Raw genomic sequence first — 21982 nt, 5'->3', positions numbered from 1 at the left:
CTGGCCTTAGTGAATGATATACTGTAATGACTTTACCGTTAACTCACTTTTCTGCCATAGAACAATAGACTTGCTTGCCCCCTTTTTTTGTGACAACTAACACAGTTATTATAAAAGAAGATGCTTTAAACAATAACAGAATTTAAACAATGTAAAAAAAAAAACAAAAAACAATATGCATTCATTGTTGATGACATATAATTAGAACCAGCAAATTTGACCAAATATGTGGGCAGCCGGTGGCAAAATTCATGTCAGTGTCAAATCAGGAGAAGCCTTTGTGAATAGAAATAGAGGGTTTACCACAAGGTGCAAACCACTGGTTCCACTTTAGAACAACAAGAAGAGAATAGATTTAACCACAAAAGGCCTGCATAATTCTGAAAAAGAAAATGTTTGGACAGATGAAACCAGGATTTACTGGACAAGAAAAGTATGGAGAAGGAGAGAAACATGATCTGAAGGATCCCACATGATCTGCCAAACATAGTGCAGGCAATGATATGGTATATATGGGCACCTATGGCTCTCACTGGAATTGGGCCATTAATGTGTATTCATGATGTGAGTGCTAACATAAGTAGCAGGATGAATGTGAACTGTAGGACTATATACTCTCTGCTCAAAACTGATCATTTTTTCACAGTGCCAACAGATAATGGTCCAACACATACTGCAAAAGCAACCCAAGAGATTTTAAAGGTGAAGGAATTAGTTATTCTTTGATGGTCAAGTCAGTGTCAGTCCCCTGGTTTCGATTCAGTAGAGCATGGCTTTAGTTATCAAAGACAAAACCAAAGCCAAAAACACCCATGAGCAGCTGACGGTGGCTGTACTAAAGGCAGGAACTCCAGGCCTCAAGGGCCAGTGTCCTGCAGGTTTTAGATCTCACCCTGCGTCAACAGACCTGAATCAAATGTTTAGTTCATTACCAGGCCTCTGGAGAACTTCAAGACATGTTGAGGAGGTAATTTAGCCATTTAAATCAGCTCTGTTGGATCAAGGACACATCTAAAACCTGCAGGACACTGGCCCTCGATGCCTGGAGTTCCCCCCCCTCCATGGCCTAGGAGAATATCTCAAGGTAGACAACACAGAATTTAGCAATGTCCATTGGTCCTAGATGTCAGGCAGTATTAAAAAACATTTTTTAGCCTCTAAAAATAGTTAATGGATTTTGGGTGTAATACCTTGAATTAAAGCTGAAAAGGGGAGGGGCTGACGTTATCATGGTGGCAGTGGTTTATGGTGTACAGAGGCCAAATAAATAAATAAATACATACACTGTATACAACAATTTTTTTTGGTTAATTTTCAGCTTCTGGCTAATGTTAAGGGAAAAATGGGAAAACATTGATTCTGACCTCAACATGCTTTCTGTGTTAATGGCACAGTATTTCTAAAGTTAGCATCAGTATTGAATCAGATCTAAATACTTGACATCCAATTCATCCTACTGAAAATCAACGCTAAGATGAGCTTCTTTCTGTCTAGCCCAGGATTTCCACAATCTTTTGGCGAGCTTTTCTCTGCCCCTCTGTGAGCTGGAATAGATGTAGGCCTGGGTAAACTTTATTGCTACAAATGAAAAGGTGGATTAACCAGGGTGAGCCGAGTGTTATCCTCCACTGAATCCCTGAATTATTTCCTTTTCAACATTGATGGGTCTATTTCTTTCCCTGTCTTGCTTTTTTTCCCCTCCGCTGTCTTTCTGTTCTTTAATTTCTTCTTTTCAGCTGTAGCCCCATGATATTTATTTTTCTCTTGCCTCCCAGCTAGGATGCTCATAAAACGGGTACTAATTCCACTGGGAACGTTTCTTCCTCCACTGTTTGATGCACAGCAGTCACATGTCTCAGTAGCAAATTCATCGATTACATCAGGCTCCATCTGAGCTCGGCTGTTGTGTAGGTATAATACATAGAGCCTGGTTTCCCGCTGAGAGTCTGTGAGAGTCTCCTGCTCCACTCTGTCATTCTTTTTTTTTTCTTTTCTGTCTTCACGTGACTCTGCCTCCTTGGTCACAAAGTCACAAGTTGTTTGTGTTTTTTTTCAGGAAATCATGTTAATTTTATCACAGTCAACATTACTGATGTAAATATAATATTTACTAAAACTTATTTGCATTCACTTTTAAAACATATTGAATCTAAAAAATATGTATATCTGTTGACTTTTAATAGCTAAAGACCTAGTGAATAAAGGGAAGTTGGCAAAACATTAAGAAATGGCTACTACAGCAGTGAAAAAGAACATGTAGAAGACACTAACAAAGCTGTGTAGGTGTTTTATGGATCAAGCTGCAATGAACTGCTCCTACAGAAGCTTCCTTGACAGATAAAAATTTGTGTCACTGGTTGGTCACTGTGTATCTAGCTAGCTTATGAAAATAAGATGGATATTTACACCCTTTTTTTAACAGAAATTTGCAAATATGAATAAAGTGTAAAACTACATAAATAAGGTGAACCAAAATATAAATTCCATCAGACTTCCATGTCAGTCCCATTAACCACTATCAAACCAAATCCACAGATATAAATCCATAATTTATCTTATCACATGGCTAGAGATATGACAGAAGAGAGAACACTATTTATTTATTTTTTACAATTTGTATGATGAATTTTGGATAATTATCCCAACATTTATACAACCATAATATAAGAATATAAGATAATATAAGAATATAATAAGAATAAGAAGAAGGGGGTATTTGGATATTCATGCTTAACAGTGTGCAAAGTATAGTTAGCAGTTACCAGTGACCTTTATTCTTAATAAAGAATAAATCAAGTGATTTCTTTTAAATTTCAAATACTTGTATGAGGAGTGACATCAGAAGGTGAAAAAAAACAAAACTGTGACAAAAATGTTTAATTATGTTTTTTTTTTTTTTTTTAACAAAGGTGTTCCCTGAGGCTTCAGCAGATGTTTCTTTGGTACATGTAGAGGAAGATCTGGGCAGTTAGCATGAGCGCTGGCAGCTCAGTACACAAACATTCATAGAAAAGGAACTCGCGGCTCGTCTGATTGGCAAGTGGAACCTACAGGACAGAAAACACAAACAAAACCAAAGCTTTCCATTTAAGACGTCACACATACAACAGCGATCTTGTAAGGGGTATAACAGAATAAACCATTGAGATGAAACCTTGCACTTACTGAAAGGTGACTCGTTGCATCTTATCTCTGCCTTGAAAAGTAAAATAATGAACCATTATGCTATTAACTATTCCTTTGATTTGACATTGTTGGGGAGAGGATTGGTTGTTAAATTTACATTGCGGGTTAAAGAGCTTCTTAAACTTATCTTTTGGATTTTTCCTGTAGCAGCTGCTGGTTCATACCGGTAGCAGACCTATTTGCTGGTACCCATTCTCAGTGAAGCACTTCAGTGAATCATGTTTCTGTGCCATGCAGCCCTCTTTGTCTTATTCTCTGTATTGCGTACGCTCTCGCTGTCTGCATCTGTCTCCCTCTTCTGTTGCACTCTTCTTTCTCTTCGTCTCTTACTTTTATCTTAGTCACAGTTTCCAAGATGTTCTTTTTTTCCCTTCCACCTTATCTTTATTTCTCATGCTCTCTCTCAACCTCCTCCAGCTCCTGCTGCTCTTTCAGACTTTCTTGCTGCTGTCACTGCTGGTACCCTGCATCTCTGCGCTGTACTGTACCGTGTGTGTGTGTGTGTGGGGGGGGGGGGATCAAGAGAATTTGAGATGGTAGGGTGGAAGTAAGAAGCAGAGGCAAAGTAAAGGATAAAAGGATAGTGGAAGTAAAAGGAAAAAAAGGGAGGTGAGGGTGGGGGGTGTGACATTGTAGCCTACACTCAGCTGCAATCCAGCTTTACCTGGCAGAAGGGATGGAGACATTTCTTTCTCGTGCCACTGCGAGCCTCGAGGCAGACTTTTTCTCAGGTGTAAAAGCAGGTGAAACAGAAATACTGACGACCTCGGGGACCTGCCAGATGTCAGGCAACATCAGCTGCTTGTGGGCACAGCAGCGGGTTAGAAGCCTTCCATTTTCAGGAAAGTCAAACACTTTCCAGTCATGAAATGGGTACTCATGAATTCAGAGGCACATACACAAGTGGCTTCTTTTTGTAAAAATGCCATCAGAGGTGCGTGGTCTACGAGGTTACATCTGTAGCTGATGTGCCGAAGGTGTTCTCACTGTTTTGGCTGCTGAAGTTAATATCCATTAAATGAATTCTTCTGAATATTCAGAATGTGAAACAATTTGCAGTAGATTTGGCATTATTCACTTTATTACGATAACTGGTGCTGAAAAAAGTGGGTTGATGCTTGTTTTATTATTTACAGGTATCTCTTCAATAATTATTCTGATCTTAGAGTTTCTGACTGGAGTATATTTTGAGTAGATTGTGCATTTGAGTTGCAGTTACATGTCAAAAAAAAAAAGGTAATGATGACTATGTCAAAAACATGAGAAGTTAGAAGTGTTTTCAACTTAGGACCTACTTGCAAGGTCATGCAGTGTTGGCACTTTAACTTCACATCAAGAAGTTTCAAGGATTCTGGTCAGCTCAGGCCTTTCTGTTTGGAGTTTTCATGTGCTTTCTTTGGGTCCTCCAGCTCCTCCCACAGTCCAAAGACAGTGGCCATTGTAACTGTAGTACACTCAATAATTCCCTTGCTTGTGGAACCATCTTTATCAGCAATAACTTGAAGTAATCATTTTCTAGATGACTTTATCACTCTTTTTAAATCACTGTGGAAGAGTTTTGATCCACTCATCATAACAAGGGTGGTTCAGTTCAAGGTTTGCTGTCACTTGCAAGTTCCCATCACAACATTTGAATCTGGTTGAAGTCTGGACTTCGCACAATTGCATTACCTTGGTTCCTTTCTTTGTCAACCATTCTGGTGTGCACGGGATTGTTCTTCTGTTGCATAAACTTTTTTCAGCCAAGCTTTAGCTGTCGGACATTTAACTCTAGAATACTTTGGTATACAGAGATTTCATGATTGACGCATTGACTGCAAGGTGCCCAGGTTCTGTGGCTGCATTGGAAACCCATGCCATGAAGCTCCCTCTGGTGTTAACACCTTTGGCGTTAACACCAGAGGTGCTTTAGAGCTCTGCAAATACTGAGTCAACATGTCGTTTCCACCTCAGCACTCAGCAGCCTCACTCTTTAACTTGATGTTGTCCAACACTTTGTGGCTGAGATGCTGTGGTTTCAAAGTGCTTCCACTTTGTAATAATACCACTCTTTGCACTGTTGGTATCTAATTACAGTCCCATGCTGAAATTCAGTGAGCTCTTTAGAACAACCAAATCTTTCATAAATGTTTGCAGAGGTAGACTGATTTTATCCACCTGTGGCAATGGGCCTGCAAACATCTTAATTCATATTAATCAAATTCACCAAATTCAATTGAATTCTTTTCAGTATAGTCAGATGTTGGGCTGCTAACAGTTTAGTTACTACGGTATATCACTTTTTCATCTTGTTTCTGCAGTGTATTTTTTGTGTTTCCATGACTGATTACTGTTGATTAAGGGTTACTTGAGTTGTTAAGGCTTTCTTTCAGTGAGGTTGCTTGTTTTTGGGAACATGCAGGCTTCATTAGGATGCTTTGATGTGCTCTTTTCCAGGTGCTTTTAGGGTAGATGTTTCATTACAAAACATCAAAGGCAAAGCCTTCTCTTTCTCTCTCACTATCTGTTTTGCACCAATGCTACTTGCTTCTTTTCAAATATTAAAAGTGCACTCAAGACCTTCATGGCTTACACTCATATTGTTCTTCTGCAAGCCTCCCGCTGTTGTAGTTGAAGTCGGGGAAACAGTTTAGCGAATTTACTGCTTTATCTCGCGTCCCCCTCCTAGTCTCACCCCATCTTGTCTTTGCTTCACCTCATGGTCTCAGCTCCTCAACAATGTCATTTCCTCTTAGAAATGTGTTTTGTCTTTAGCACAGAATCCCTGATGTTTGTTCCCTGCAGTGCAGGTCTCAGCCCTACCTTCACAGCTCTGACTACTTGATTCTTGTTTCTGGACTTTTTCTTTTTTCTTTTGCTTCTTTATTTCTTTCTAATAAAAAGAAGCAGAAATTGCTCAATGTTTCTGCTATTTTTAATTTCTATAAGAAGTAATAAGGTTGAAAATTGTGTGTTGCAGATTTCCTAGAACTTTTGCATTAAACACAGGATAACAAGGATAAGAATAGAGTAGAAGTGAGCAGAGCTTAATGCTGAGGGTTCATGGATGCACTCAGTAGACATCATGGAAATTCATCAGTGAAAAATAAGATGGCAAAACAGACGCTTTTCTGAGAGAACTTTGCAACAAAGAGAACTTTGTTGCAAATTAAATGAGACAAATTAATAACAAATTAATGCCTTAAAAACAGCAGAAACATATCATCATTCCAATTTTCTATTCCACTCAAATTGATTGATTTCATATTTGAGGTATATAGATTAAAGAAAAAAGAACTTATCTGCTCTCCAATCTCTGTTGCAGGTACTTCACCAATATATCCATAGGTGGACGGGACTACTCTTTCAACAGTGATGGCTACTTATCCAAACCGCTGCTTGATGTTATCTCCTATTCCAACGGGAGAGGCTGGGAGGAGGTCAGTACATATCTGTGTAAATTGGCACTAATTACCCAAACGTAGCAACTAGATAGGCTAACCACAATTTCACACACCATCAAACATGCTAACTCATCACTGCTCAATTTCACCTTTTATGCTCTCTCTGCCTGAAGCTCATCTCTTCTTCCTCCTTTCCTCTCTCCAATATTAGATCTCCCCTAGGCCCCCTCCTTTCCATCCTTCTACTCCTGTCTGTGTTTTTCAGCCTTGTTAGTAGGTGCTAATGCACAGTACAATATCTTTGCCATCAGGAGCAGTTGTACAGTAATAGTACTAAATCCAAGGTCTTCCTCTGTGGGTACTTTAAATTCCTCAAGCTTTCCTTCGACCTGAGGAAATAAGTAAACCTTTTTATTCTTCCCACTGTGTTCCATTTGCTCCTGACCTTTTAAGACTCAATATGTTTACTGGCAAGTAGCAGACTCAAGGTCTCCCTAATTTTGAGAATGAAAACCTGAAAGGAAAAAAAGAAAAACATAAACACACACACACACACAAGAACATTGTTTTAACTGCATAGCATCACAGTAAGTCCCTCATTGCTGTAGTGTGTTACCTGTCTACGGTCGCTCGACACTGACCTAAAAGTTCAGCACTATACAGCATTTAAGGAGTATTCATGTAAGAATCTGGGCAAAAGATCCATTTAAAATGATTTATGGAGCATTTAAAGAGAAGATAACACAAAATACTGCAAATACATATGTCTTTGAGGAACAACAAGTACCAATATTTTTTACAGCAAATTATAGTATGCAAACTAAAATAATATTAGAATCAAGTATTTTTGCAAGTTATTTTTAACAGTAAGAAAATATTGTTTTGAACAAATCTGCCAATACTGTAAATTTCAAAGGAAATTTCAATCACATGATTGTTTATGTTAATGTCTCTCACAGCAACACTTCTGTTTCTCATGTTGCTTCAGTTTATTGAAGTTTGCAGGCATCCATTTACACACAGTTCTCTCAAAGTCCTGCCGTAACATTTAAGACAGGGTGAATTTTGGTCGAGTCACTCAAAACTCTAATTATTGTCTTTTCCGCCATTCATTTGTAGATTTGAGTTGTGCTTGGGATCTTTGTCCTTTTGCATAACCCACTTTTGGCCAAGCTTTAGCTGTCAGACAGATGGCCTCACATTTGACTCTAGAATACTTTGATGTACAGAGGAGTTTGTGACAGTGACAGCAAGGTGCCCAGTTCCTGTGGCTGCAAAAGCCCAAATTACCCCCCCCCCCGACCATCACGTTTGGCAATTAGTATGAAGTGTTTGAGCTATATTTTGTTTTCTGCAAATGTGCCGCTGTGCATTTTGTCCAAACATGTCCTCTTTGATCTTGTCTGTCCAAGGGACATTGTTCCAGAACTCCTGTGGGTTATGCAGATGCAACTTTGCAAGGCATTCTTTTTAGAAGTTGGATGCTTTACTCCTGGGAACCCTTCTAACCTGGCCACACTTATTCAGTGTTTTGTTTTTTCTTGCTTTCATGAACTTTCACATTTAGGATGGTAACTGTTTTTACCCTGCAGGCTTAAAAGCACAATGCGGTCACCCAGGTCCAAGATTGTGAATGCAATAACTCGAGGAAAAGATGATGTAGGAGTTTGAACTTTATACTATAGGTGCATCTGCTAAAAATCTTGGACAAGTTCGAATTTCAGTGACCTTGAGGACCTAAAGGTCGAAGTCAGAGGTCTTGTAAATGCAATAACTGAAGAATGATGTCACCTAGAATTTTGAAATTCTTTACCATATCGACTGAAAATTTCAGAAAATTTTAAATCTCAGTGACCTTGACTTCAAGGTCGAGGTCAGATGTCAACTTTTTCTGAAAATCACCTAGAACTTCAAATTCATACCATAGGTGCATCTACTATAGGAGGCTGAGGCACCACTGGCACTCGCTGCCAGCATTTTTAGGCTTCTCAGAGCGTAGTACAATATGATTTAGGGGTGTATTTGCTGGGGCATACACGCCTGCAAAGATCAGCAAATAGCCAAAACATCTGCTTTTATAGAGGTGGCCACACTGCAATTGCAAGTTTGGTCCTCATTGTATTATGCTGATTATACAGCATATGATTATAGTGAACTAAACCATGAAATATGAACAATATATCAAAGAGACAGTAAGAAACTGTGGAAGTATTTGAGAGAACAAATGAAATGTTTTGCTCTGTTTGATGTCAGATTCAGTTGTACAATCTCATTTGGCCATTCTTTTGTCACCAGCTTCACTTCTTCTCTGTGTGTCATGGCAAATATATGATCTAAGAAAGCCTCTAAGATTCTCTCTTCACTTGCCCACATTCTTGATAAAACATATTAACTTGACAATGCTGCACTGCAATGCTTGCAGCATGCTGCAATGCTGGACTCTGAGGTTTAAAAAAAAAAGTTATACTTAATGTTGGTGTGGTTTGAGGGTAGTGGTGGTGATTGTTTTGCAGCAGATAACAAGCCTCACATCAAGATTCAGATCAGTGATAATATTGACGATGCTTAGTGACTGCTGAACAACGGGCACTTATTTTGTAACGTCTCAGCTTTTTTAGTTATGTCTTTTCTCACCCGGTCTCGCTTTGCTTTTGAGCTCTGTATTTCTGCTGTATTTCTTCAGTCTTCTGGCAATAGTTAACCTTACACGAAAGCGACGATTTATAGTTCTGTCTGGTGCTAAGAGGCAGCAAACTGAAGTACTGCTCTATCAGTGGGAATCATAGTACAATCTTCAGCCCTTTTCTGAAGCATCTCACCTTTCCTGTATTGAATTTTTGCTGAATGAAGGCTGCAATATTGACAGAGGAGATAGGCTTCTGACTAGTTTTCCATACACTTGGGGTAGATAGAATTTAAAAAAAAAAAACAAAAAAAAAAACTGGCTGCAGCAAGCAGAAAAACTGAAAGATAAGAGGTTATGTTGCACCGTTGTGCTGCTCTTTTATATCTTATGCTCAGGTTATTTTGTAGAGAAATTCCCCAATAGAGAAGTTTACCCCAACTGTGTTGAGCATTTCAGCATTTAGCTCATCATCTTTGGTTTACCAGGCCACAACCACATCAAACAGCAGATTTAAAGAAATGCTAACTAGGTGTCAAACATATTGTACTTGGCATTTAGGGGTGAAAAAGCGCATTTATCAGCTTAAGGATGAGAAATGCAATGGAGATTAGAGATAAAAGAACAGTGTGTTTAAATTCATCATGGACACAAACACAATTTCTAATGTTAGCTACAGAAGATTTTCACAGTATTATTGTAGGGTCTTTACCTCTATCAGTCAACAAAATGCTGTGGATGAACAAAAGAGAAATGTAAATCAAATCAATATTTGCTGTGACCACCCTTTGCCTTCAAAACAGCATCAGTTCTTCTAGGTACACTTGCACACAGTTTTTGTAGGAACTCGGCTGGTAGGTTGTTCCAAATCTTGGAGATCTAACCACAGTGGATGTAGGCTTCCTCACATCCTTCTGTCTCTTCATGTAATCCCAGAGACACTCGATGATGTTGAGATCAGGACTCTGTGGGGGCCATACCATCACTTCCATTACTTCTTGTTCTTCTTTATGCTGAAGATAGTTCTTAATGACTTTGGCTGCATGTTTGGGGTCGTTGTCCTGCTGCAGAATACATTTGGGGCCAATAAACAATCATTTCTATTTCTGAAAGCATTCTTTGTTAACAGCATTTTTCACACGTGCCTGAAACTTTTGCACAGTACTGTAATATAAAAGTAATATTAAATAAAGAAAATGATATTGTTGCACACAGGCTTCCTTTTAGATCTCAAACAAGATGTGGAGGCTATAACTGAGACTGTTAGAACTTAATTTTTCATTTTGTTGTTTGCTGGATTGTTACTTGTTCAGACTTCTATTTGACTTATAAGCATGGCTTACATGGTTAAAATTTCTTTAACATTGTGCAAAAGTCTTGTGTGACCCTTAATTTCTCTGGTGTTTTATATAAGAGAGGCCAGGCTTTATGAAGGTTTTTCAGCTGCTTTTTAAATCATTTTCAGTTCAATTCTTGTACCTGAAGGAGAATATATTCTCAAAGTAGGTTTTAACTTTGCAAACATACAAATGAAGGTGTAGTATTGTCTGTATAAGACTCTTATTTCATAATCATTAGGAGGTGGTGATACTTTCAATGTAAAGTGCAGCAGCGGATCAACAAACACTAAATAAGAAAATAAAACATTTCTCATTTGAACTGAATCTGCTGTGATGCCGAGTGTTGGCTTTGGCCTTAAAATTACTGCAGAGATTTACCAGAAACGTGCAAAGCACAGAAGACTTTAAATAAAAAATACAGGTGGTTCACAACGGGCGATTTACTGCATTAAAATGATGCAATCCAAACATCAGTAAAACCACTGCTAAGACATCCACGTAATATATTTCACAAATCATGTTATTAAAGTTATGCTTCCATCATTAGGATTCAGACACTCCTCCAGTTTCCCATAGATTTTGGGAGGTTTATTCCCTACATTCAAGTTGAGGGGTCATATGATGACAATGATGCTTTGCTTCACAATCTCAAGAATGATATATCAGTTATATGAAATGGGTGTCAGCTGGTACTAATCTCTACATTGCATAGTTTAAAAAAAATTGTAGTCTGTGGGAGCAGGAAGCGTTGTTTGTAGTCACTCAATAGTGACTGTTAATTCTCTCCTCCATGTCAGAACATGCTCCATGCTCATAGGGAGATCATTTGTTGCTGGACTTTTCTGCTGGTCAATGTGAGCACAATAATCATATCATGTGATTTAAGGCCATATGTGCTGGACACCGTGTACATCAACAGGGATCTTGGTTCACATTGCTTGTTGGACTCTGCTGGGATGCTACTGATTCTAGTCCATACTTTTTAAGGGCCAAATTTTAGATGCAGCCAAGGGTGTAAAGTTCAGTCCTCTCAGGATCTTTTCTCTGCTTTTTGTAGATGACACAGTTCTGTTGGTTTTAAGTGATGGGGAACTGTGGCAGTGAATAGATGAATGGATTATAATGTTGTCTAATTTGTTGTAAGAATGTGCACTCCAATACAAATGATGCTGGAAATGAAAGGATTCTTGTTGATTTTTGATGTTCAGCTGTCAGCAAAGCCTTATTTCACATGAGGATTTGAAAATCTTGTTCTGTAAATTTTATGAAGTTGGCTGTTATGTGATGCAACACTACAGCAAGTCGTATTGCATTTGTTTGTTCTTTGAGAGAAGCGTAAACATTGGAGTTTACAGAGGATCAATGAGCAAATAAAATAAGAAAGATGACTACCTTTATAATCAATCTGATAAGAGACCTATAATCTTAAACCACACAAGTCCTAATCCAATTTCAGTTGAGTTTAAAAGTGTAATAAGAGTTTTACAACCTCACAACACAGAGGGATGTAAGTGCACTGTGGACTTGATAAGAGATGTGGATCGATTACAGTGATTCAGAAGGTACTTTGCGAGAGACCAGGCTTTCAGAGTGGACTTGTACACAGTGTACACTCCCAGCCACCTATAGAGGATAGGAAAATCAAATTAGGTTTTAAAAACGAATGCAAATTATTAAAATAATATGCAGACTAAGTGTGGCGACAATAAGAAAACCATTTAAAGCATTTTGGTTAGACTAACCAGTGATCGATAATGTCAGCACAGGTGATGCATGTATTATGGGCGATCGTGGCTCAAGAGTTGGGAGTTCGTCTTGTAATCGGAAGGTTGCCGGTTCGAGCCCCGGCTTGGACAGTCTCGGTCGTTGTGTCCTTGGGCAAGACACTTCACCCGTTGCCTACTGGTGGTGGTCAGAGGGCCCGGTGGCGCCAGTGTCCGGCAGCCTCGCCTCTGTCAGTGCGCCCCAGGGTGGCTGTGGCTACAATGTAGCTTGCCATCACCAGTGTGTGAATGTGTGTGTGAATGGGTGGATGACTGGATATGTAAAGCGCTTTGGGGTCCTTAGGGACTAGTAAAGCGCTATATAAATACAGGCCATTTACCATTTACCATTAGATTGCATCACTAAAAAAGCTGCAATGTAGGTATGATTTTATCTAAGTTTAAAAACAACAACAACTCTACAGTTTTGGAGTTCACTGATTTTTTTTGTGCCATTGTTCCCCTTTAAAATCTCAAGGCCACAGCCTCAGAACTTTTCAAAGTCTCCACGTCTCTGCTCATCAATACTTACCTGTTCTTACCAAAAGCCTTTTTTCATATTTAATGAGAATTTAAAATACAGCAACTCCTGTTTGAGTCAGATATACACACAGACTTTTTATAGCCGGATCTAGAGACTGAATGCTCCCATCTTGATGTCTTGTTTTGATCTCTGTGTATCAGAATATATTTAATTAAATCACTCTTTACTCAAGCTTCATGATGTTGACACCATAATTTATAATGCTTTTAGAATTGTCTCTGCAGCTTTATGAGAGGTTTTGCTTGGAGAGCTTGATTACTACAATTTGCAGCTGTTGTGCACACATAACAGACCAGCAGAGTAAAATACAGCCAGACATCACTTAATAGTGGTTTTGAGGCCAAAAAAAGGTTGCATGTATTCTTACCGTTTTTGTTAGAAGGATTTTTGTCTTTGTGTGAAGAATCCATCTACATCTGCCTCTTTAAAACATTGGAGTAGGGGTTTTAACTAACGCTAGCAGATGACTTTTTTTTAAGAAGTTTGGAAGTTTACATGACTGAGAAAGATCACTTGGAAAAGGAACAGAATTCAGGACAGTGACCATTTAACCAAAAATATAAACAATAATAAAACTGATGGTAGGACCAAAGAGTCAAAAATAACTTCCACAAATGAACTAAAACCTCATTTATTTATTGCCATATTTACTCATATTGATGTAAACTCATAGGCAGCTCTTATTTTAAGAATATTTATAGTCTTGTAATTGAATGTGCTTTGCTACTTAGTAAAAACCGACTGTTGTAACAGTGAGTTGGCCTGAAACAATCTTTGCAATTGCTACTCTCATCACTGAGCGTTTGAGTGTTTGGTCTTTGAATGAAAAGGTGCTCAGATAGTGATGTGTATTATCTTCGCAGCTGCAGCAGCAGTGGTTTGTTTTATAGTAAACAGAAGACACGCAGTGTTACAATGAGCTGTGTCTGTGTGTGTTTGTGTGTGTGAGAGTAAGCAGAAGTAAAAATATAAAGAAAATCAAATATTCTAAATATTGATTTTAAAAGCCTTTGTAAGAAGTGGTGGGATTATTGTCAAATTATTGACAAGAGAAGGGTCGAAAATCAATGTTCTGTATGATGATCGATCCTGCAAAGCATTTTGGGTGCAGTGACTGGTAGACATTGTCTGAAGAAATGTCTGAAGTGTTATGTTATGAAAAAGGTGTCTCAAACAGCGATGAGGAGGCGATGAAGTTGAGCAGGGCATAGTCACAATGGCAACTGTATGTGATGGTGTTATAAGTGCACATAATATAAGAGGACCCAATGAGGGCTGGAGCAATGTACCAACTACTGATATGGTGTAAGTGCAGGTTTTTCAAGTGTTTCTCTATGGAAAGGGTTCAGAAATTCAAATCAAAGACACAGATAACATTTTTGGTTTGTGATAAAAGGCCTGTTATTGACGAAATGAACTAACTTTGTCTTTGTTTATAAATGATCTGATTTGAAATATTATTTTTTTAAATTTAAAATTTTGTAATTTTGATATTGATATTGATAAAATCCCTATAAAAATCTCTGCTTTTTATCGCCAAGCTTTTTTTTAGCATGGACTCTTATTTACAAGCATAACTTTAGTCCACACAGTTATTATATCTGGAATAACAAGGATGTTTTATTTAAAAGAAAATCTCTCTTCTTAGATAGTTGGTTTAGGAATAACATTATTTTAGTCAACCAATTATTTGATTCAAATGGTACGCTTTTCTCCTATGAAGAATTTTGTTTAATTTAGCTATAAATCGTCATGATTATACAAAAGTATTTGGCTCAATACCATCAGGGGTTTGTATGCTGTTTAAGAATCAACCTAATATCACTTCATTCCACAGGCCGTTGGCATCTCCCATACAAACTTTTGTTGGCAAGATTTGCTTTTCTAAGCAATCTAAAGACAACAATAAATCTATCAGATCTTTATTTCAGAGTACCATAACCACGCTACCATATGCCATTTTTTTCTGGAACGAAGTTTGGAGACTCCCTAATCAGTTTTTAATTACCAACAAAATTAAAGATATTTCTTATAAATTAATACACAGAATTTATCCTTCTAAAGATTATCTTCAAAGCAAATTCAATTTAGACATTGATACAAGCTGTAGCTTTTGTAAAACTTCCAAGGAGAATAAAAAAGAAAAAAAAAAGTGTTTCTCTATGGAAAGGGTACAGAAATTCAAATCAGAGACACAGATAACATTTTTGGTTTGTGATAAAAGGCCCGTTATTGACAAAATGAACTAACTTTGTCTTTGTTTATAAATTATCTGATTTGAAATATTATTTTTTATTTGAAATGCTGCATTTAAAATATAGACACTGGGCTCACACACTCAATGGATTAGGGCTGTTCGATATAACGATATATATCGGATGACAATATAAAAACGTCTATCGTTTCATTTTATGCTGTCGTTTGTTTCATGGTGTCACAAAATAAACTGTTTACAGCAATATTTTTTCATCGTTTTGATGGTCACTGTAGTGGCTATATTAATTTTGAAGTTCTCTCTTTCTCTTATATTTAATATAACCACACTATGGACGGACAAGCGCCTGTTTTTATGTGTTGTGGTTAGCAACAACGACAAAAACACCATCGCGTGTCCGCTTGTTTATGTTCCACATAAACCTTTCACAATAAAGCTCAAGATCCTGTTGAGACTTTTCAAAATAAACTGAATCACGTGAAAGAGCAGATTATTTACGGATGAGAATTAAAAAAGAGCCGCCAGGTGCTAAAAAATAAACCTTAGACTCAAACGTTAGAACAGGCTTTTCCCCGCAGCACGCCGTGTAATAAATACTCACAAAGAAAACAGCGGCCATTACAACTTATGTCTAAAAATATATAGTTTCATGCATCTGTTAAAACACTCGACTCCACATGACACGCAGCTGGAAACACTTCCTGCAAGTCGAGCTGCCCGAGAGTCACAGAATTTACAGAAAATGTTACATTTTTGTGATTTATATCGTTGGGACGATAGAATTCTTATATGGATATGAGATTTTGGTCATATCTCACAGCCCTACAATGGATGCACACAGGATAGTAGCACGAATACAGTTTCAAACTCTGTTATAAAATTCAGTTCATAATGACAGCACAAATGTATACAAACACTATTCAACTGACTGCAAGTAACAACTCAACTAACATGAACAATGGCAGATAAGCACTAGCTACTTCTGAATAGCTACTTTGTGCATCCAAAGACTGGAGGGAAATATAATACATCGGACATGCCCTGATTTTTAAAACAGACTTTACTGTGTCATTCACACAAAGTCAGAAATGGTTGCATTTTGTCATAGATGACCTGTGTTTCCAGCTCTATTTGAACTACACAATAATCTTTAGAGGTGGGATCTGAGAAAGTAAACGGTGTAAGCAGGGTGTCTGGTTTGAGAAGCTCTTCTTTTTGAATATGATGTTCTGTCGGCCTCCTCAACCTTCAGCTGACGCTCAGTTTCCATGTATGTGCGAATATACAAGGCAAAAGGAAAAACTGTGGAAAAGTGGGATTAACATTGGTTCTTGTTTACCAGAGACACTGTGGTAAAATAAAGCATGAGATGAAGAGGCTCATTTGATGTGGGGTCAGCACTAATGCTGGCAAAGAAGGAGCAAACCTGGAAGGCAAAGCTTTTCTCAATCAGTCCAAGCTTGAACTCTCAGTTTTTGTCATTAGCTGTAGCAGCGTCTTTATACTTACGCCTGTAGTGATGAAGTGCTTTGAGAGACTGGTCTGTCAGCACATCAGGGCCGGTCTGCCTCCCACTCTGGACCCCCACCAATTTGCCTACAGGACAAATCGTTCCACCGAGGACGCTATCACCATAGCGCTCCACACTGCGCTGAGTCACCTGGAGCACCGAGGAAGCTATGTGAGAATGCTCTTTCTGGACTTCAGCTCAGCATTCAATCATATCATCCCGGAGATCCTGGTCCAGAAACTGTCTCACCTGGGACTCTCCACCCCCATCTGCCTCTGGATCAAGGACTTCCTGACAAATAGACCACAGTCTGTCAGACTTGGCCCCCACCGGTCCAGCACCATCACACTCAGCACCGGATCTCCACAAGGATGTGTTTTGAGTCCCCTCCTGTTTACGCTCTACACATCCGACTGCTCCCCTACCCATCTCTCAAACACCATCATAAAGTTCGCGGATGACACCACAGTGGTTGGACTCATCTCAAGGGGGGATGAGTCGGACTACAGAGATGAGGTCAACAGACTGACTGAGTGGTGTTCAGTTAACAACCTCCAACTGAACACCACGAAAACTAAAGAACTCATCTTGGACTTCAGGAAGGGCAGAGCAGACCCGGCCCCACTTTACATTCAGGGGGGCTGTGTGGAGAGGGTACACTCCATGAGGTTTCTGGGCGTGCAGATATCTGATGACCTCTCCTGGACTGCAAATACTACAGCGGTGGTTAAAAAGGCCCAGCAGCGTCTCCACTTTCTGAGAGTGCTCAGGAGGAACAACCTGGAGGAGAGGCTGCTGGTGACATTTTACAGAGCCACCATAGAGAGCATCCTAACGTACGGCATAACAACATGGTATGCAGGGTGCTCAGCTGCAGACAGGAAAGTACTGCAGAGGGTCATCAACACAGCCCAGAAGATCACTGGCTGCTCTCTGCCCAGCCTGGAGGTCACTGCAAACTCTCGGTACCTCAGCAGAGCTGGCAATATCATCAAGGACCACTCTCACCCCAGCAACCAACTGTTTGAACTATTACCGTCAGGCCGACGGTACAGGTCACATAAAACCAGGACAAACAGATACAGGGATAGCTTCTTTCCCAGAGCTATCACCGTAGTAAATAAGCACAAAAACAATTGAACCTATTCCATACCGTCACTGTCATTATATTATGCTGCTATTCATACTGTCATCATATTAATGCTGCTATCCTGTATATATTGTACATACTATTGTTTGAGTACTTACGATTGTTTTTTTTGTACTTTTTATATTTTACATTTATATTTATTATTGAAACTTGCACCAAGAGTGGCACTCCAATTTCGTTGTACTCTGTACAATGACAATAAAGGCTATTCTATTCTATTCTATTCTATTCTATTCTATTCTATTCTATACCAGCTGCTTGAAATGAGTTTTCAACATAAGGCACCCAGTCTCAGTCTTAGAGATGACGTGAACAAGGAACTTAAACATTTTCTAATTATATTGCACTATATTTTAAACCAACATACAAATATAGAAGTGACCAGATGTTTGCAGCTACATGTCCTGAAATTAGCTGATTGTGGGTTTGAATGCTCTACAGGTTGGCTGGTGGGAGAATGGACACCTGCGACTACGGTATCACCCCTGGTCTCGCTATGGCTCTTTCTTGAAGCCCCTGGATGACTCCCAACATCTTCGAGTGGTCACATTGGAGGAGAGGCCCTTTGTCATAGTGGAACCTGCTGACCCAGGCACTGGCTCCTGCATCCGGGACTCTGTACCCTGCCGCATGCCCGTTAACTCCAGGTAATTCACAGCCACCACCCCTGGATGGACGAACAGAGAAGTGAAAACATCAAATAATCCATTCATTGCATTGCAAAAAAATATTCAATTATTCAAGTGTCTAGCTGTTTCCACACATCAACTCCACATGAGATCAGGAGAACATTTGGAATTGCCATTCCTCACAAGTAGAGGGAATACATACGACTCTGGGCTCAGTTTTCCTACTGGTAGCTAGGAATGAGGAAACATCAGATCACTGTGATTTTGTTAAAAAATGTAATGTGCTGTTCTCTCATGGGTATGAACAAGACATGCATAATTGCTCAGTTAAACACCATTTCATGTACAATCTGTCATTTACATTCTCATACGCTGCTCTAGCTGGTAATGTCAAAATGTTTGGGTTTCATGCATGTATAAAAACTGGTTGAGATGGTATTTTAGTTCATATGATTTATGTACAGAAAAGCAATCTTCTAAACAATAAACACAACTAAAAAACACTTCTAAAAACTCCACAAATTAAATGGTTATTCATAGCATCCAAAAATCCATCTTTAGCCTGAAAATGTGCACGTCTGTCTTCATCACTGCAGGGGTGAAACCTTTGGTTTGGCTCACAGAGAGAGATCATATATGGGATGTACGGTGGCCCTGAGACGTCAGGTGCACTGCAACTTACAACAACATCAGCAAATAGGAAAATATTGCAAAAGCATACAAAAAATAGAAGTTAAAAAGACAACAGCATCACAAAACAGCTGCAGAAGCTGAAACATGCAACAGATTGCACTTCAAAGAATGTTTGTTGGTGTTGTGAGCGAGAAAAAAAATGCAAGAATATTCTGTTCTTTTTGCATAATTCAAATAATACTGATGATATATGTTTGCAGTTAGTTTTTTCCCCATCATATTATTTTCTCCTCAAACTCACTTCTGTTGTGTTTACTGAGTCCTTTTGTTTATCCGTTTATTTATTTATTTTTAGCTTTTGATGTTTTTTTTCCCATTTGCTGGCTCTTGTTCTTGTTTGACCTCCAAGAACCACCATAGGTATACGCAAAAATATGAAAAACAAAGTAATTGCTATGAAAACAAATAGAAATAGAGTTGCAATATGTTTTTGTAACAATTTGAAATAGGTGGCAACGCAAGATGACCTGTTGTTTGGCCATAAGCTGAAAAAAACAGAAGACTAGATACCCCAATTTTCTATCAGCAAATACATCAAGATTGTTACAACAAGAGGTGCTTCAGTACATAATGTGTTTTCTCCTTGTGTTATTTTCTCTGAGCTCTTATCAGCTGGCAAACGGTAGTAGAGAGTGGGAAAGAAGTTTCAAAAAGTTGTTAGATAAAGACCATCCTGAAACCACAAGGACCTTTGCCTTAATCCATTGTAAAATGGCCACACATCAAAGAACAGGACAGTAAATCGTTATCGTTTCCAGGTGGAGTGTACATACAGAAAAAGGTTTAAAGAAAGGCTTACCTTCTGCGACCAGTAGATTAAAGAATAGAAAACAGCTGAATTATTTTGGCTGAATTTGAGAAAATACATTTGTGTCTCTGTCTCTCTGTGTGTGTATATGTATGAAGTTAGTTGACATCAGATTAAAGCGTGTTGAAAGAAACATGGATTTCTTACAGCTTTTTAATAGAAGTATGATGGAAGAAGCAAAGTAAAGGCAGGTTAATCTTTTCTTGTCCTGCAGAAATTGGGCATGTCTCTAACTGTGTGTGTGTGTGTGTGTGTGTGTGTGTGTGTGTGTGTGTGTGTGTGTTTTCTGCACCCCTTGTCTATCCCAGATAAGCTTCCTTCCTGCCAGTATATGACTTGGCCAACAGAGAGATAACAAGTTCATCCTCCATCAATTATTTTGGCTGAGAGTCAAGTTTGCTCCTTTACTAATCAACCCACTTCTTTTTATTACTTTCCATTATATGCATTTCTATACTTGCTTCTTACTCTCATTTTTCTTTTTTTAATTACACATATAAGCATTTTCTGTTTGGCTGATTTGCTATCGTTTTTCTTCACCTGTCACAGCACCCTTGATCTGCTGCACTGTGTTTGCGAAGTTGTTTTTCCTTTTATTTTCTCCTGTGATCACCACCAAGGTCACGGTTGTTTGCTCAGTTTTTAAAATAAACACACAAAAAATACCTGAGCACAAGCAGGCACTAAAATGCAACTGTATTTTTCTCAACACGTTACTTGTCCTTTTTCAGTGTCACATCGCTCCTGTAAAATGCCTTGAAAAATAACATGCACAAAAAATGAACTGTACTGTAAAAGGATCTTGAGCAACAGAACTGTAGATATTCAGTCATTGTACTTGACCAGAGGAACACTGACCAATGAATCACACAGCACAGAAAATATACAGCAGATGAACAGTGCCTGAATGTCATGTGTTTAAGAAATAGGGAAGAAAGATTCAACAAAGATCTGAGACAGGACCTAAGAAATGCATCTCGACATGATTCACATAGTAGCCTAATCAGAAATGGAAGGGTGATTGTCAAGAAGCCATTCATAAGCAAGGGTGAGGAATGCTGACACAAAATTACTGACAAAAAAAGTTTCAGTTCAAATTGTCAATTTGTTTTGGAGGAAGTTAGGAGAGAGATACAACTCTGAGTGTCTACAGCCAAGATCAAATCACACGGAGGCTCAATTATAGTTTGGAGCTACATTTCAGTCAGTGGTTTTGGGGATCTTGTAAAAATTGATGGAGTTATAAATGCAGAAAAGTGCCAGCAGATTTTGATCCGCCATGCAGGGCCATCTGGAAGGCATCTGATTGGCCACAGCTTGATTTTTCAGTATGACGATGATGCCAAAATGACTGCCAGTGCTTCAAACACATACCTGTATAGAAAAACACACACTATGAGCCATTGAATGGTCTTCCTAGAGCAGGGATGTCCACCTCCAGGCCTCAAGGGCCGGTGTCCTGCAGGTTTTAGATGTGTGCTTGATCCAACACAGCTGATTTAAATGGCTAAATGACCTCCTCAACATGTCTTGAAGTTCTCCAGAGGCCTGTAATGAACTAATCATTTGATTCAGGTCTGTTGACCCAGGGTGATGTCTAAAACCTGCAGGACACTGGCCCTCGAGGCCTGGAGGTGGACATCCCTGCCCTAGAGCCTGGATCTCAACGTTATTGAAGCAATGTAGGGTCATTTTGACAGATAACAGGACAAACATTAGCAGTGTCCAAAGAAGAGCTTTAAATGTCCTTCCAGAAGCCTGAAGAACAATTCCTGAACAAAGCAATTATGTGAAAGTTTGCCTAAAAGAGCTCAGGAAGAGTTGAAGAGTAAAGACAATCATACCAAATACTGACTTTCTAAAAAAATAAACAAACAAAACCATTTAGATTTCACAAACATATTTTAACAGTTTCTTTAATAATAATGTTATAATCTATACAAACGTAAAGAGGAGTTAAATATTTCAATCTTGTGGGTTTGACCTTGTTTTGTCAGTTAAGACTGCCAAATGCACATTCTGCATTGTTAGAGAACAGAGCCAAGAGGGGGCCATAGCTAAGTGACTGAAGGACCATCAAATGGCCACGAGCTGTAAAGAGCTGATGGAGGGCACAGAAGCCACTTGACTGATAGTCA

At 38.8% G+C, this 21982-nt stretch overlaps 1 protein-coding gene across 1 annotated transcript in view; it reads left to right on the top strand.

Annotated features, from left to right (window-relative positions):
- grin2da (glutamate receptor, ionotropic, N-methyl D-aspartate 2D, a) overlaps nt 1–21982 on the top strand; it is a 145451-nt gene that overhangs the window by 64522 nt on the left and 58947 nt on the right. The window contains exons 6-7 of the mRNA XM_085346875.1: nt 6491–6605; nt 18156–18361. Of these exons, the coding sequence (XP_085203001.1) occupies nt 6491–6605; nt 18156–18361 (321 nt within the window). The remainder of the gene's footprint in view (nt 1–6490; nt 6606–18155; nt 18362–21982) is intronic.

The sequence above is a fragment of the Diplotaxodon limnothrissa genome, linkage group LG22 (genome assembly GCF_057381915.1).
Source record: "Diplotaxodon limnothrissa isolate DT_005_m linkage group LG22, D_limnothrissa_male_GT1.1, whole genome shotgun sequence".
Taxonomy (NCBI): Eukaryota; Metazoa; Chordata; class Actinopteri; order Cichliformes; family Cichlidae; genus Diplotaxodon; species Diplotaxodon limnothrissa.
The sequence above is the reverse complement of the archived record's forward strand: the minus strand, read 5'-3'. Positions and strand labels throughout refer to the sequence as shown.